This window comes from Paroedura picta, chromosome 12 (genome assembly GCF_049243985.1).
Source record: "Paroedura picta isolate Pp20150507F chromosome 12, Ppicta_v3.0, whole genome shotgun sequence".
Classification (NCBI taxonomy): Eukaryota; Metazoa; Chordata; class Lepidosauria; order Squamata; family Gekkonidae; genus Paroedura; species Paroedura picta.
The window spans coordinates 29,763,885-29,781,398 of NC_135380.1; the positions used below are offsets into that span (position 1 = coordinate 29,763,885).

General features: G+C 49.4%; 1 protein-coding gene across 2 annotated transcripts in view; it reads left to right on the plus strand.

Annotated features, from left to right (window-relative positions):
* The first annotated feature begins 2,418 nt into the window (after positions 1-2,418).
* Positions 2,419-17,514, plus strand: part of NPDC1 (neural proliferation, differentiation and control 1) — a 55,567-nt gene continuing 40,471 nt past the window's right edge. For both annotated transcript variants that reach the window (XR_013225821.1, XM_077305562.1), the window contains exon 1: positions 2,419-2,645. Coding sequence is in view for 1 of the 2 variants with exons in the window: in XM_077305562.1 (XP_077161677.1) it covers positions 2,546-2,645 (100 nt within the window). In the remaining variant the exon portion in view is untranslated. The remainder of the gene's footprint in view (positions 2,646-17,514) is intronic.

Below are 17,514 nucleotides of genomic sequence, written 5' to 3' on the forward strand. Positions count from 1 at the left end.
TGAGGTTGCCTCCCAGGAGTGTTCTTGTTTGGTTGTGTTGTGATGACTGCACTGCAAGGCCGGGGGGGGAGGCTAGAATTGGGGAGAGGGCAGCCTCACGAGGGGCTGCCATTTGCTGACAACTCCACGTGGATTCTTGATAAAGTTTGTATCTTGCAAAACCTCCTTTATAGTCATTAAAATAAAACCTATTATTGCACAATGTTATTTATGCAAATATGATGCATTGGAAAGCAACACAGAAGAGAGATTTCCCATTATCCCTATTTTGTCCCTGTGAACAACTCAACTATTGGAGATTTGTCAGTTAATACAGCAGAGTTTGCCTAGTCACAGAAGTGCAGTATTTCATGGAGTAAATAAATTCCCCAAAAGTATATTGCAAAAGTAAAACTTGGTTTAGTTACGCTTCAGGTAGATTCAATAAAATCAGAGTCCAGTGGCACCTTTAAGACAAACAAATATTTATTCAGGGTGTGAGCTTTCGAGTGCAAGCACTCTTCCTCAACCCAACTGGTATTCCAAGGCCCTTTCAGGACTTCTTTCTGCACAAAATACTGGGCTGAAAAAAACAAGGTTTGCATCTATGTTAGGAGGCAGGGTAAGGACACATGGGTAAACTGGAAAGCAGAGCCTAGTGACACTGGGCCTCCTTATTGGAAATTCAACAGAAGGAACGCTTTCAACTGGAACACTTAAAGATCTATTCAGGTGGGTAGCCATGCTGGTCTGAAGCAGCAGGCCAAAGTTCGAGTCCAGTGGTATCTTTAAGACTAACAGAGCTTTATTCGAGGTATATAAGCTTCCACGCACAGGTCTCTGAAGAGGAAGTGTGCTTGCACAAGAAAGTTTATAGTTTGAATAAAACTTTTTTGGTCTTAAAGGTGGACTCAAACTTTGTTCTCCCTAGAGCTCGATTTAAAGTAATAGCTTATCATTGGTGGCGGAAAGCACTGTCAAGGGGCAGCTGGCTTGGCAACCATACACAGTTTTCAGGACAAGAGACATCAGGGCAGAATTGTCTTGGGAATTTCCCGAGGAAGGTGGAGTGTGGAGAGAGACAAGAGCTCAGTAGGGGGTGTGTGTTGGAATATGCAAGATCTATAGGGTGCATGATCTAGCAGCATAAGGACAAGATCCTACAGTTAGCATAGTTAGACTAAAAACTTGCTGGAACTTTCAAATAATCTCCCCCTGATTGGCTCAGTTGGAGACTTCCTGCTCCTTTGACAGCACTTCCTCTCTGCTCAGGATTATCCCCCTTGACCAAATATCTGCCCCCCCCCCACAGCTGCCAGAGATCTATTTTGTTCCACTGCTTTTTCAAGGAACGCTGGTTGACTTAGGTGATGGCAAGATGTCATTATTTTTCCTTTTCATTCTCCCTTCCCCCCCCCCCGCTTCCTCCTTCCTCTGTTTCCATGCAACTTGATAAAGAGTTCAGAAATGTACAAACTGATTCCCTATTTCGTGAGGCAGCATCTTTTATCCCGAATTGTGTGCATTGTCGGGTATTGGCCACCTGATGGCAGTGTTAGCCCATGACAAACAATCCCGGACGGCAATTTGGGCACTTCATCTCGAGGTAAGGGGTCGCTTCGCTTCGCCTATTACCTGCAGGCTGTGATCTGAATTAAACAATGAAGGTACACAGTGTAAAAATTATCATTCACGAAAGCAAAAAACAACACTGTGTTGGGCAAATACAAGTGATTTATATTAGGAGCTGCCATGCCACATAATATGTTAGAGTTGTGAAACATTCTCCAGACCATATTAACATAGTTTTAATAAAACAATGCCACGCTTGACCCTCTAGGGCAGGCTTTCTTAACCAGGGTTTCATGAAACGTGTTAAACATTTATCGGGTCATATGAGCTGTCTGAATAACACCCTCTGAGCGTGTGCAGAGTGCGCTTCCTCTGCTACTTAGTCAGTGTAGCTAAGCCACGCCCTCCTGACATCACGTAAGGGCCCACGTAGGAGGGTGAGATGTTTAAGAAACAAGATCTACATGAATAATAAATTAGAATAAATCAGAGTCAATAAAGTGACGTCTCACTATACTGCTGTTCCCACTTTGCAAACAATTATCTCCGGCGTCATGGCTGGGAATGACTAAAAGACGACCAAACAGCATTTTAAAAAATGGAATAAAATAACGAAATCAACATTAATTACAAAAAGAACCAAAAACAAAACAAGGAAGTCTTTATGGAACAAGCGGAAGAATAACTAGGACTATTGATCTCGATCAGAACAATCTTTCTTCCCTCTTTTAATGCGGGTTCCCGGGCCGGAACGCGGGCGCAGGCGCCCTGGCCGCGGCTCCCCACGCACCTGCCGGGATGCCCAGGTGGGCGTTGTGGGGCGGAGCCTACCGGGGCAGCGGGCGCCCATTGGCCTGCCGCATCTCCCGGGCCCGCCCGCCGGCTGGCCTCCGCTCGGCTTGCCTAAGCTGTGCCGCATCTGCGCCTCCGGGGCTGTGAGCGCTGCGGCCGCCTCTCCGTCCCGGCCATGCCCAGCGGGCGCTGCCCCTGAAGGATGAGCGTGGCCCTCCGCCACCGGCCTGGAGCCCCCGCGCTGCTCCCGCCGCTCCTCCGCCTGCTGCCCTTCGCCTGCTGCCTCCTGGCCAGCCAGCCCGGTGAGCCTGCGGGGGATCCTCCTCCCCTCCCCTCCGGAGCTCTTTTGTTCTTTGCACCCCCCCCCCCCCCCGTTCTCCTTGTTCTGGTCGTTGTCATTTTTGATCTTGGTTTCTCTCGCCCACCCCCACGAGTCCTCTTCCCCACCGTGCTTCGTTCTGGGCCACAACAACTCCCAGTCCCTCCGGCCTTCCGCTTGGCTGCCGTTCACCTTGGATGGGCTCTCTCTCTCTCTCTCTCTGCACACCCTGCCTAAATGGCTTCCCTCTTCTCTTAAAGTCATGCCGGTCTTTGGACAGAGCTGTTCTTTTCCCTGCCCTTAGTCTTGGCTGCATGCTCTCCCACCCAAGGCACACAGGTGTACCTTTGCTGTGTTATGCGCCTTCCCCCTCCGCTCTCCTGGCATTGCTCCCTGGCCCATTCCCCAGCTTCTCCTCTTGATCGTGAGTCGTGCTTGAGTCCTGCCTTCCCTCTGAAGTGAGATCTCGCCCACCACCCCATTCTCAGGCACGATCCCTTAGTGTTGCTCCATCTGTGGTCCCCGACTCCTTTTGCTCTTGTTACCTCTGATGTTGCCATCTTCTCTCTCCAGTTTTAATTCACTGCATCTCAGGGGTCTTTGATCACAGATTCCCATTCCTTGGAGCTGTAATTCCAGCCCCCCCCCCCATGAACTAATTTAGAAGAGCTTTTGTATCAGTGCCTTTGAAACCAACTCTCTTTCAAAAAAAAACTCAAGGTTTTCAAAGGTATCTTTCCCTGGAAATAGTTGTTGGGGGGAGTTTTGCTTGGCATTGTTACTCATCCTTCCAGACCTCTCTTAGTCCATGGCTGATGCTTTTGTGTGTCATCTATTTCTCTCCCCCACCCTGTTGCCGCCACTGTGGAACATATAACCCAAAATTGGGATTGGGGAAATGAATAGTGGAAGGTTAACGAGAGTATCAAATAAGGGATGTTGGCAAATGGGATAATGCATTTTATGATTGCAAAATGTAGGTGATGCATACATATGGTTTAGAGATTCTTCTTCTTTTGAGGAGCAGCCAGGGGCTGTTTGGGGTTTTCTTCCATATAGTCCTGTTGCTCAGCTATAACCAAAAGGCAGAGGTTGGGATATTTCCCAAATCTGTAACCCACCTTTGAAGACTCATGGCAAATGCAGTTAACAGTTGGCTCTGGAGCTTTGATTGTGGAAGGCCTGGGGGGGGGGGTGTTCAGCCCTTGGTGTCTCCAGTCTCTCTAAGTGGCAAATGTGGACAGAGACCCTTCTGCCTGACCCTGGAGAGCTCCAGCCACCCAGGTTCTGTAGGACTGTGGTCTGATTCTATTTCAAGCCGCTTTGCCTGTTCATTACAATATTTGTTCTGCCCTTCCCTGGCCTCTGGGGTTAATGATAGTGTGGTCTGTGGTCTTGTACCTTTAGGCTGAGTTTTATTCTCTCCTTCTGTTTGATGTGGCTTGCCACAGATTGGGAATTTGTGGTAAGTTTTCCACTGACTTGTTCCTCCCTCTGTGTTCTCCCTCTGCCCATGGTGTTTGCAAAGGGATTAAGGTTGCCACTTTCCTATCTCGATGCAGTGGGTGGAACCTGGTTGGATGACGGGCATAGAAGTAAAGACGGCTTCTCCTTGTAACACTGTTATTTTACTTGCTGTGATGTGTACGATTACCTTCCTGTGAAGGTAGTCTTCAAACTGACCCTCTCTGTTCAGGTCCTGATGTGCTATCTTCACAACCTCTCACTTTTCTGTATGTGCGGGGATGCCTTTAAAAATAGAGGGTCCATGCCTCTTCCTAACTCTCCCTCCCAAATACAACGGAGACAACCCATGGTTAAGGAGCTGTGAAATTAGTTTTTAAAAAATTAAGAACTAATTCTGTGTTATACATCTAAACAAGGAATTTCTCCAGATTTCTGAAAGCTGAAGAATTTTGGTGATTTAAAATTGGAGACCCACTTTGCTGTCGTGTGCCAAAAGGATCTCTTAGAATGTGGGTGAACAGAAGTTTGTTTCTCCTGTTCAGGTAGAGCAATGATTAAATCAGTTTATCAGCCTCCCAGTTCAGTGCCTCATCCAGAGAAGCAACAAGCAGCCTCCTCTGAGGATGAGTAGCAGCAATAGATCCCAAAGCAGAGTGGTGTCATACGTGAGGGGAAGAGGGGAGACCAGAGCAGGATGTCATGCAGAGGTCCAGCAGGCAGCCTCACCTGCCAGTGAATAGATGGGGTTCACAGTAGTCTTTCATTTCCCCCCCCTCTCTTTTCTAGCGGTGCTCTAGCAAGCCTCGAGTTCTGCAGGAGTTGTTGCACCAGATAAGCCTGCTATTAATGCAGTATAAATTTTTGCCCTCGGGCTGCTGTGTTTGTTGACATCTTGCACAGTCACCCAAGGATCTGCTGCTTTTAGGGGAGAGGCAAGGCTGTGCTTTTCTCTAGATCGAAATCCTTGTCCAGACTGAGACTGCTGGCAGCCGGCAAAGGTTTTGTCTTTTGTTGTCCCACCAGATAAAAAGTTAACTGAAAGGGGGAGGGGTGCTGTTTGCTGAAGGTATCCCCAAGCTGTTGGCTTCATCAGAGTACAAGCATCAGAGGAGACCTGGGCCTTTCTTCTCTTGCTGTCTCATCTGCTGTTGATGCTTAGACTGTAAGCTCCTTGGGGCAGGAAGAGACGAACTCAAGCAGGTGACTTGCCACGGAGTATCAATGGCTATAGGGGCAGCATTGGGGATGGTTGTTGCCTGTGTACTCTCCCTGTGGGCTTCCTAGAGACCTCTGCTTGGCTATGAAGAGAAATAGGTTTATGGACTAGATGGGTCTTTAGTCTGATCCTGCAGGGATTACAGCTGGTTTGTTCCCTACTTTTCACTACCGGAAGGAGTCTCAAAGCAGCATACAAACGCCTTTCCCTTCCTCTCCCTGCAACAGACACCCTGTGAGGTAACTGAGGTGGAGGGAGCTCTGAGAGAACTGTGACTGGCTCAAGCTCACCCCGCTGGCTGCCTGTGGAAGAAGAGTGGGGAGTCAAACCTGGTCCTCCAGATTAGAGGTCACAACAGCAAGCTGGCTCTTGTTAGGCTGTAGTTCTGCCAGCTGATAATGGGGGGGAGAGAAGTGTCCTCAAGTCACAGCTAACTTATGGAGACTCTATAGATGGGGTAGATGGGGTAGTCAACCTGTGGTCCTCCAGATGTCCATGGACTACATTTCCCATGAGCCCCTGCCAGCATTTGTTGGCAGGGGCTGATGGGAATTGTAGTCCACGGACATCTGGAGGGCCGCAGTTTGACTACCCCTGCTATAGAGTTTGTGAAGCCAGAGATGTTCAGAGGTGGCTTGCCTCTGTGCAGTGATCTTGGGTGTCCTTAGTGGTCTCCCATCCAAATACAAACCAGGGCTGGCCCTGCTTAGCTTCCTAGAGCTGAGGCGATCAGGCTAGCCTGGGGCATCCAGGTCAGCGTAGAGGGAGCACTTCATATTCATGGAGGCATTTCTGCATGCAAACTGTTCTGTGTGCCCTGTCTCTTTGTAAAGTTTGCAACATCCCTGTAGGGTTGGCCAGCACAATCCCCATCTTGGCTCTGGGCAGGGGAGAACATCTACTTGCCAACGGCTGTGCCGGAAATGTAGAGCAGAGGACAAACTGAAACTGGGACTCATCCTTGTAGCCAGAGCACCCCAGCACCCATTCCAAACAGGAACAGGGAAGAAGGTTCCTGACCGTTGGTGGTGCCAAAGGAGAGCAGAGCCTCTTTGGGATGCTTGTGGGGAGCAAGAGGGCCTTGTAACCCTCAGGCAGCTGTGGCTTGGCTGGGTTGGGTGTTTTCTCCCCTGTTTTCTGAAGCCTGCTTTGTTTTCTAAAGTCTGGGTATGTGGTTCAGAACAGCACAGCGTTTCCCCATGCAGCTCTGATGCATTTCCCCTTGCTTTTGTTTTCAGTGGCTCCTTCACTCTGTTCAGTTATACTGATGGTTTTTATCACTCTTCCTTTGTTCATCTGGAGCAGGGGTAGTCAAACTGCGGCCCTCCAGATGTCCATGGACTACAATTCCCAGGAGCCCCTGCTAGCATTCGCTGGCAGGGGCTCCTGGGAATTGTAGTCCATGGACATCTGGAGGGCCGCAGTTTGACTACCCCTGATCTGGAGCTTCAATCCTCGCTGACCTGTAGCCATTCCAGGTGTCCCCGCCCAAGACTAAGTCCCCCCAGGGTCCCTCTTGAGCTGCATCATGGTGATCGTGTCCAGAGGGGGGGGGGGGAGAAAGAGGGCACGTCTCTCCTTGTTTCCCCACTTGGACTCCCACTGGCAGCCGCAGCCCGGGAAAGGCAGACGGGAGATGGAGGAAGGCCGCAGGGCCAGGCAACATGCTGATGTGCTTTTGTTTGCTTTCCCCATATGGTGTGTTACTCAAGCAAATGGACTGGAATGGGTTTCTCATTCATTTGGAAACAATAAAATTAGAGTCCAGTAGACCCTTTAAGACCAACAAAGATTTATTCAGGGCGTGAGCTTTCGAGTGCAAGCACTCTTCAGACACTCGAAAGCTCACGCCCTGAATAAATCTTTGTTGAAGGGGCTACTGGACTCTGATTTTATTGTGCTACTTCAGACCAACATGGCTACCCATTTGTATCTATCCATTTGGAAACGATGCGTCCCTCCCGTGTTAACTCCTTTTATTGTTTGGATCCATAAGAAAGAAAGTGGAGCCCATCTGCTGAGCTCTTGGTGGAGAGGTTGCCTACAACAGGTGTAGTCAACCCGTGGTCCTCCAGATGTCCATGCAGTCCATGAACATCTGGAGGATCACAGGTTGACTACCCCTGGCCTACAATATGCAAGAGAGAGGCGACACTTACAGTGAGGAATTACTTTCTCAGGCCATGCAAAAAAAGAATCTTTGTCCTGTTCCGTGAAATGTTTTTGCTTACAGTTCTTTTATTAAAACATCTGTTTCTTAAAGCACTTTTCTGCCGCCTTTGTTAACCATGCCTTAACCACGAGAGACAGCATGGTGCTGTGGGTTAAAAGTGGCAGCCTCTAATCTGGAGAACCAGGTTTAATTCTCCACTCCTTCACGTGCAGCCAGGTGGGTGACCTTGGGCCAATCACAGTTCTCTCAGAGCTCTTTCAACCTCGCCTTCCTCACAGGGTGTCTGTTGTAGAGAGAAGAAGGGAAAGGTGTTTGTAAGCGGCTTTAAAACTCCTTCCGGTAGCAAAAAGTAGGGGATAAAAAAAAAACAGCTCTTCTTAATGAAAAATGAGACCTCGGTTGTAGCAGGCCTGAATCTGGCTTGTGGTTGGCAATCTTGGTTTGGGAATTATTGGTTACAGAGTATTTTGTGTTTCTTGTACGAGAGGGAATGTTTAACGGCCAATTTTGTCTGGACTAATTTAACATTTGCACGGAATTTATTTGGAAGAGGAATGATGTCATTCTGAATTGTTAATCAACATTTGAACTTGCTTATCCTTATCATGATACTAGGGGCCGGTCGTTGCATTCAGGAATACAATGGGTGCTAGAGTGGGGGTGGGGTGGAAGAACTCTGCAGATGGCCTCTCCCGTCCCCCAGGACATGGAAAGGCTGGAGGCCCCCTGGGCATGGAACTCACTGGCAGGGGCAGCTCTCATGCAGCAGGGATCTGCAGCCTCCAAGCCTCCAAGGGAAGTCGAAGGAGGAGGGGGGTGGTCAGGGGTGGGGGATGAAAGGCGATTGGCTGGCTGCTGGACAGACTGACAAGCTGGTTGGAGGAGGAGACACTCAGGGGCTGGACTGCTGCCCTTAGTGGGTGTTAAACACTGAGTGGCACTTAAGCCATGAGACATGCTCCTCCTCCAAGGCCTTACCAGAAATATGTGGAACAGATATTGGAAATTTTACTAGTCAATGATCATATCCCTAAGTTGATTGATGGATGGCCTGGGAGCCTTGTTTGAGATGGACTACGGCTGATCCTCACAGTTAAGCTGAAAAATGGGATGAACATGCCCTGTTGGTTATGCCTGTTTTTCACTCTTCTTTCCAGCTGTATTTGGTTTGTTATGTGTTGACTGAGCAGCTGCCCTTTAATGGCACATGCTGGAGTCAAGGGGAAGGAGTCACCTGGTTGTTGAGGCAACGTGATGCCTTCCCCTCAGCTCCAAAGCAAACATGCTCCCAATCCATGTAATACACTATTTTAGAAACCTATCTTTGGAGTGTTCAAAGATGGAGCTCACAAATTTGGATTCAGGCAGAGAGCTGATCACCCATCGCTGCTTTGTCCTGAGTCTGTCTTCGAGGGAGAAGGTGACGTGGCAATGAGATGTCTTCAGTCCCTGCTGAAGCTTCTTCAAGGGCAGGGACAGGGGCCTGATATTTCAAGCTAGCTTTGCAAGTTGACATTCGATAGCTTTATTTGAAAAATTGGTGAAAGCACAGGAGGGGAGAACATTGGCTTGCATGTGTTGGTATGCATCGAGCACAATGTACATACTGTACCAAAACGAAACCAGAATTCTGCATCAAGGGCTCAGTTCCACAATCTGGACAAGGAACAACTTGGGTTGGCTTGCTTTGCTTAACTTATTCAGCTTCTCCTCTCAATAGTGGGCTGAGTTGCAAGTCTCTTCAATATCTCCTCCCTACTGACGGCCTTTACACCTGCTTGGTGCTTCTCTTTGCTAGGCGATACCCTGTGGGATTTTCATCAATGAGTAGCAGAAACCTTTTTTTTTTTAACAAGTCATAGTGACTCTCATCTCTCTCTCTCTCTCTTTCTCTTTATATATATATATATATATAGTTTGTTTGTTTGTTTGTTTGTTTGCTTGCTTGTTTGTTTGTTTATTTTCTGGGCAGGATAAATCCAGACCTGATCATAGCTGGTCAGCAGTTTCAAAGAAGGCGACCTTGGGGACTTGCTTGCATTTAACTCTGAGTCTAATTTTGAGGGAACATCCCCCTTTTTTTCCCTTGAAGAAGTAACAGGTGTGTGTTCTGGTTGCTCCAGGGCTTTACTGCCTTGTCTCTTTTTTAAAGGACATATCTGAGACCTGCCTGTTCCCCACCCACCCTCATCCCAGTGTACATTCTGTGCATGAGCAGAGAGGTGGGAGTTTGAATTGATGGCTCAGTCACATCTGTCATATCAGAGAACATTGTGAAGACTTTCAGCTGATTCACATGATCAGAGCAGTGTCGGGCCAGCCCCCGTCTTGGACTGTATCAAGAGGAGACGTGTGTGTAAAAGATCTGTTTGAATGTAAACAACTGAAGTCTGAAATATTAGCACATTTGAAGGCTAGGCCCCTTCTTGATGCCCTGGTTTTCTGCATGCAGAGACTCCCTCATGCACATGGCGGCCTTTGACCATGCAGTTCCCTTCTTGCAGTTTGGAAGGGGACAGTCTGGAAAGGACAGTACTAGTCTAGATCTCTTGGTGATGGCCTTCTAAGCTCAGCTGTTACTAACTACTCTTGCTTGCCCTGGATGGATAACGGAGATCTCCAGCAAAGATTCCTTCACTCAGGTTATGATTTCCATAGTGGGATTTTTTTATTTTTTTTGTGGAGGGACAGGCTAAGCGAGGAAATTTCACAGGGGTTGCGGCAGGCAGGGCAAGCAGCTTGGTCGGGGGGGGCATCCACACAACAGCCCTGCGGGGTAGATCAAGATAGAGCATTCATCTGTCTGGAGCAGCGGAAAAGAGCGAGATCGGCATGGTGGGACAAGAGGCAGAACTGAACTGAGAAACCCCGGGGGGAAAAACAATTTATATACAATCATGAACAATGGATCTTCACGCCATTGGTCAGTTTTGGTTTAGTTTCTGTGAAAGAACACTTGCATAGTTTTATGGTTGGGGGTCACCACGACATGAGGAACTGTATTAAGAGTTGTGGCATTAGGAAGGTTGAGAGCCACTGGTCTCTGCGCAGGTGTTGTGGGGGGCAGGGGGGGGGGTCAGTCTTGGGAGCCTTCCCATCAACTTGAGGGAGAGCCAGAATCACAGCCGCGTGTGTGTTGGGACAGGCTGCTCTCTTCCTTCTTCTTCCTCACCATCAGCACCGGCTATTCTGCTGCGTGGGCTTCTTCCTCGGGGAGGGGAAAGAGTGGCCCTTGCTGGAGAAGGCACTTTCAGTGGGCTTTTGCAGCCAGATTTTCCTCCGTGAAACAGTGCACTGAAACATGCATCATCCAATCTGTGTAGAATGACCGGTGACAGGGTAGGGAGGGAGAAAGAGTTGACAGGGACGTTTGAAATCTCGACCATTTTGCAGGGAGCGAAGGGGTGATGCACCCTCTCAGAACCTGGAATTGATTTGTTTACAATCCTATGCTTCTTTTCTTCCCAGCGGCGACCCAAACCAGCTGACCGTGTTTTTCCTCTCCACGTTACCCTCACAAATCTAGGTTATGGTGAGATGGCGTGGCTGGCCGAAGGTCACCCAGCAGTCCATCAGGGCTGAGTGGGGTTTCGAACCTGGGTATCCCAGATCTTATTTATTATTTTATTTATTATACATTTGTATGCCGCCGCTCCCAGCACAACTGGCTCGTCCCACCAAGATTCTAACACTTAGAGCAGGGATAGTCAAACTGCGGCCCTCCAGATGTCCATGGACTACAATTCCCAGGAGCCCCTGCCAGCGTTCTGGAGGGCCGCAGTTTGACTACCCCTGACTTAGAGCATTATGCAACACTGGCTCACTTGTGTGAAACTTGAGCATTTTGTGGGTGAGTGAACACGGAATCGGAGCTGATTGGCTACCTTGGGCCTGCCGGGGAATGGTGCCTCAAGTAACTAGCCTATCAATTCCTCATTGTGTGATGCTCTGTGGACCAGGGGTAAACCTGGCACAATGGTGATGGGCTGGGGCTCAGAGGCAGAGCATCTGCTTGGGTTTGATCCTCAGCATCTCTGTCAAAAGAACCGGGCAGCAGGAGGTCTACGTGAAGGTGCTTGGAGGGCTGCTGCCAGACAGAATAGACACCAGTGGACTGAGTCAGTCCAAGGCCCCTTCCTGTATTAATATGGCTTTAGACCAGGGGCTCATGGGAATTGTAGTCCATGGACAACTGGAGGGCCACAGTTTGCCCACCCCTGCTTTAGACAGATACAGAGGCATGGAAGATAAATCATCGGTAGTCCAGCCATGATAGGCAGACATATAGCCTCCATGATCTAGGATTGTCTGTCTTTGACTGCTAGATTCAGGGGATAAATGTGGCTCTGTGTGGCTTGCGGTCCATACTCATGCTAAATGAACATTGCACATGCTCAGTCACTAACAGAGCATGTGGATCACCCTTTTTTTCTCACAGTCCACATGACACATAAGTGTGAAGATCCCTGATGATCACAGTGTGAAGGCCCAGTAACCATACAGCACTGCAAGGCCCCACCTGCTATGTGTACTACTAGGATAAAGCGCTTCTGTTGGTCAGCTGCTTTGGGTATCCTTTGGGTTGTGAAAAGTAAGGTATAAAAAACTGCTCTCTCCTAAGGGAAGGTGAGTAACTGGTGCAGTGGCTTCCCGAGTGAAGTGTGATCCCAGAAGGTCTTGCTTCAAACATGACCTCTGCAGAAAATGCAGAAGGTCCCCGTCAGGACAGACTCACTCTGGGCCTCGGGCACTCCCCCACTGATCTGTGGCACAGAGGTAATAATGGAGCTCTGCCTTGGAGCACTGTCACAAGGGTTATAGTCACATTTAGAAGTCCCCTGCTTGGTGCTGTGCTGTGCTCAGGGAGAAGCTGGAAGAGCCGGTGCATAAGGAAACATGGACACATGTCTATGTTTCCCTGTATTTGGTTATCTGGATTTCTGATCTTGGGTACTAGCAAACCTGCTTTTCCTGAAATACTGTGCAGGTTGGCTAGAGATTTAGAGCCAAAGAGGTGCCAGGCAGGCTTGCATGTGATCCAGCAGGATTTAAAGACTGGGAAACGTATTATTTTTTTATGGCTGCAGTTCAAAGGTTGGCTTTTTGTTTCATGCTCCCTGCTTAGCCCTGATCAGATGGCTTAGAGAGAGAGAGGAGGGGAGATGTCCCTGATCATCTTCAGAAGATCCAGGTGCTGTCTATGCATGAAGCTGCATTATGCAGAGTTGGGCCATTGGTGAATCTAGCCCCATCATGTGCCTTCTAGTTGGCAGTGTCTAGGGTCTAGGCAGGGTAACTTCCCTAACATCTGCTGCCTGAGATCCTTTGACTGGAGAGCCCAAGAACTGAACGTGGGGACTTCTGCATGCAAAGCAGGTGCTTGACCATCAAATATAAGCGTGAATCTGTGTATATTGTCAGACCATTGCTTTATTCAGCTGTGTATTGTCTACTACAGGGGTGGCCAAACGGTGGCTCTCCAGATGTCCATGTCACACGAACTCCTGCCCAGCAGGGGAACTGTAGTCTATGGACATTGGGAGAGCACTGTTTGGCCACCCCTGGTGCTACAAGGGTCCCCAACATGGTGTCTGTGGGTGCCGTGGCAACTGCTGACACTTTTCTTGGGGCCTGCCAAGCGTTTTCAGAAAGTGGGTGAGGCCAGGTGGAGTTCATGCCTGGAAAGGCTTCTGATTGGTGACTGCATTTGGTTGCGCATATTGAAATAAAATTGTTTCACTGGTCTCAGCCATCTTTCCCAGGGTATTTTAAAAACAACTAGGCCTTTAGACTTCCCGTGAGTGTGTGTGTGTGTGTGCCTCTGCATCTGTCAATTCGTGGCTGGCTTCACCGCCAGCAAAAGCCATTTTATGGTTGTGCCACAGGCTCAAAAGGGCTGGGGACCCTCATCTACTATGTCTAATTCAGTCTAATTGCCCTACAAGTTCATGGAGAGCTACATTACTCAATACTATCATCCAATGAAACCCAAATTTACTGTCCTTCCTGGTGTGATGCCTGTCCCTTATGGATGCTTATAGCTTACCTGTTCTCTGTTGCCCAGAGGGTCAGACTGGATCCAGTGGGTTGAAATTAATTCGAAAGAATTTTTAGCTAAACATCCGGAAGAAGTTCCTGACAGAGTGGTTTTTCAGAGGAATGGGCTTCCTCAGGAGGTGATGGGTTCTCCTTCCTTGGAAGTTTTTAAGTAGAGGCTAGATAGCCAGCTCACAGAAATGTTCGTTCTGTGAATGTAGGCAGATTGTAGGTGGGTGGGCAGAAGGGATTGAGTCCATGCTTGGCTCTTGTGGCCCTTTCTTGCATGCCCAGGGAAATGCTGATCGCCACTTTGGAGTCAGAAGGTGAATTTCCTCCAGGCCCCACCGGCCAGGGACTCTGATTTTTTTTTGGGGGGGGGGGCAGGGCATTATCTGGGCATTGGGGTCAGTGTGAGTGGGCAGGTAGCTGTAAAATTCCTGCATTCTGCAGGAGGTTGGACTAGATAGCACTGGAGGTCCCTTCCAGCTCTATGATTCTATGAAAAATCAAACCAGATTGCATCTTTCTGAGAATTCCAGTGTGTTTTGTGGGCCTCTCCAGCAAACATAGGCACATCTGCCCCAAGGGCATGATTGAAACCTTTATAAGTTGTCTGTGCTGGGAAAAAAAACCTCAAATTCTATTTTGGACCCCTTTATAACAGGAAGCGAGTGATCAGCTCCTCCTAACAAATATTCTGAAAAATCTGTTGTTCATCTGCCCACAGAGCTGCCTCCTCTGCGTCAGTGAGCTGGAGGGACACAATGGTGGAGCGCATGATTTAGGCGAGAGATTTTCTTCTGTCAGCCCCGGCAGTCTGTAATATGGTGGTGACGGTACTGGCCTACCGTAGAAGACTGTTGCAGGAATGACAGCTATACGGGGAGGAATGTTGTGCCGTGAGCAGAAGAGGCTGTTTAAAACAAAACAAAAATCTAATACTGGTATTTTCTGTCTTCCTTTCCCAGAAGTGTGATCTGGGAGGGCTATGAAGGAGGGGGTGGTAAGAAAATGTTAAAGAGTAGAGGGATTGGGGGGAGGTACTGTTGCCTCCCCCGCCCAGATTCCAGAAAAACTGGTGCCTGGTTTGTGGGTTTAACTTGCAAAGGCAGGCAGGCATTTTGTTGTTCAAAAGATCAGACATGAGACTCATTTTTCTTTGGCAAAGCAGGGCCACAACTTTTATTCAAGTAGCGGGCCTGCCCACGGGGACTGGGCGACCGCTTGCCCAGCTTCCCTAACCATCAGGCCCGTTAACCCCAGGAAAAGCCATGCCGTGCAGGCCCCACGGGTGTCAGCCTCAATTGGAGCCTACCCAGTTGCCCTGCCCTGGGGTAAAGGCCAGCTCCCCCACTTGGAAGCTGTCCTGGTTCCCTGGCAGCCCCTTATGGAGACTCCCCACTGGAGCAGGTTGGGCCCCTGGATGCACTCCTGAACTACCGCCAGCTGTGACAGAAGCAATCCACTCGGCCCCCTCGACCGCGTCTTTATCAAGGAGGTCTGTCAGCCACAGAATGTGGTTTCTCAGAGGGAAGCTGTATGTCCGTTTCCACAGGGAACCTGACTAGCATCTGACCATCCGAAGGTGACACTGACAGAGCGACTGAGGCTTTGCCGTCCCTGTTACTAAAAGCTCTGCGTGTACACCAATATTTGCGGAGTAGAAGGTCAAGCAGCATTTGTTTGATTTCAATTTGTCGACTTCTTGCCAAACAGCACTGGAGGAAAGACTGAGAGCCCAAAGGCTCCTGTATGGAGTCTCTCCCCCCCCCTACACGCCTGATAACAACAAACTCTTTCTTTATAGCTCCATCCACTGGCAGATTTTTCTCTAATAGTCCCTTAAGCAGGCTAGCGAGCTGCCTTACCTGGAGTTCTTCCAGATAACGACTTCCAAAATCGGTTCTAAGCTAGAGGGTGGAGTGTCGAGGGGGGAGGATGGGGTATGCAGCCCCAAGGGAGGATCCGGGGATCCTCTGGCAATGGATGTTGACTGTCACTGATCTCCTTTTCCCCTGGTGCTTCCAGCCCCTGGAGAGGTTACTGTGGGGGTTACAGGACCATTGAGGACTAATAAGAACATGGGGGGGGGGATCACTGAATGTGGGGCAAAGGAGAAATTGGCCTGTGCATCATCAGAGCTGTCCCTTTTAGAAGAAGGGGCAATTTTGGCCCTATCCCTGGCCTTCAGGGGAATCTATAGGCCTATGTCCACAGGGGGCCCTGGAATCAAGTTTCTTAGGGTCAGCAAAGTCTGCTGGGTGAAGAGAACACCAGAAAGGTCCTTGCAGTTATAGGGAGGAGAGAACACTGGAAAGATCCTTGCACCCCTGAACTATGGGGGCCAACCATAGGGATATATATGTCCTGGAGACACAAGCATCTCCTTAAGTTGTGATTTCAGCTGTTCCCACAAAAAGACACATATCTTTGGACGGGAGTCCTTTTGGGAGGAGATCTTTAACTACCCGTCTGTTTTGTACTAAATCAGACCTAAGTTCCATACAGTTCAGCTTTGTATCTTCCGACATACCATGGCTACTCTGGCCGGAGGAAGTTGTTTCTGTCAAACTTCACGTGAGTTTCTTCATTGTACTTGCACATCTTGCCCTGACCTGGGAGGCCCGGCTAGCCTGATCCTGTCCGATCTCAGAAGCTAGGCAGGGTCAGTACTGCTTGTATTTGGCCAGGAGATCACCAAGGAATATCAGGGGGCTGATGGCAAACCACCTCTGAACATCTTTTGCCTTAGAAAACCCACAGGATGGCTGTCGGTCAAGCTGTGACTTGACAAACTATGTTCCTCTCTGCCTGCCTGCCTGCCTCCAAGGAGCACAAAAGGTTCCCCACTCCTCCTGTTTTGTCCTCACAACAACCTTAAAAGGTAGGACTAGTTGGCGACACGACCCTCCCAGAATCACCCACAGAGTTTCATGACTAAGATGCGATCTGAACTTAAAATCTCCCTACAATGTGTCTAACAATTTACTGGCATGTTAAGTTTTATGCTGCTTGTATGGAATCCTGTGGAGGGAAGAACAGGTAGCCCTTGACTAGTCTTCCAACACAGTTGCTTCTGAAGCCTGCTGGGCCCGTTCCTGCTTGGTCCCCCTTCACCCATCCTCTCTTGGGTGCCTACAAGGCCCTGCTTCCCGAGTTGTCTTGCTCGGCTCTCCTGGAGAGGAGGTTGCTGTACAAGGGGAGCAGCTGCAGGAGGGCTCTCGGGTGGGCGGTGGCATGTGATCGGAGCATCTGCCGGTGGGGAGTCAGGCTCGCTGGCACAGGGGAGAGGGGGAGGCTGAGCCAGACCGCTTCCTGGCACACTGTGTGGGAGCTGGATTCTGTCATCACATGAATTATGCACTGGCAGCCCACTGTTTATGGCAGGCAAGCACTTGTAGCTGGCTTTGCAGGCTGCCTCTGGTCAGGGCTTTTTCACTTTCAGGCCTCACTAGCTCATGCCAATCCTTGGCTCGTGTCCTCCCATCACTGGCAGATCTGGCTTACCAATGGGCTTCTGTGGCTTAAGGTGCAGCTACAAAGCCATGGTGATCAAGGATGAAGATGATGAAGATGAGTTGGTTCCCTTTCCTCTCCCCACCTTGTGGGGTAGCTGAGGCTGAGAGAGCCCTGATATCACTGCTCGGTCAGAACAGCTTTATCAGGGCTGTGGCAAGCCCAAGGTCGCCCAGCTGGCTGCATGTGGGGGAGTGCAGCATTGAATCCGACTTGCCAGTTTACTTCTGAATCAGACCCTTAGTCTGTCAAGTTCGGCGTTGCCTACTCAGGCTGGCAGCCGCTCTCCAGGGTCTCAGGCAGAGGTTTTTCACATGAACTCCTGCTTGGTCCTTTTTGCTGGAAATGCCGGGGATTGAACCTGGGGCCTTCTACATGCCAGGCAGGTATTCTCCCGCTGTGCCATGTGGTCACGAAACAATTGCCTGGGAAGGTGGGAGA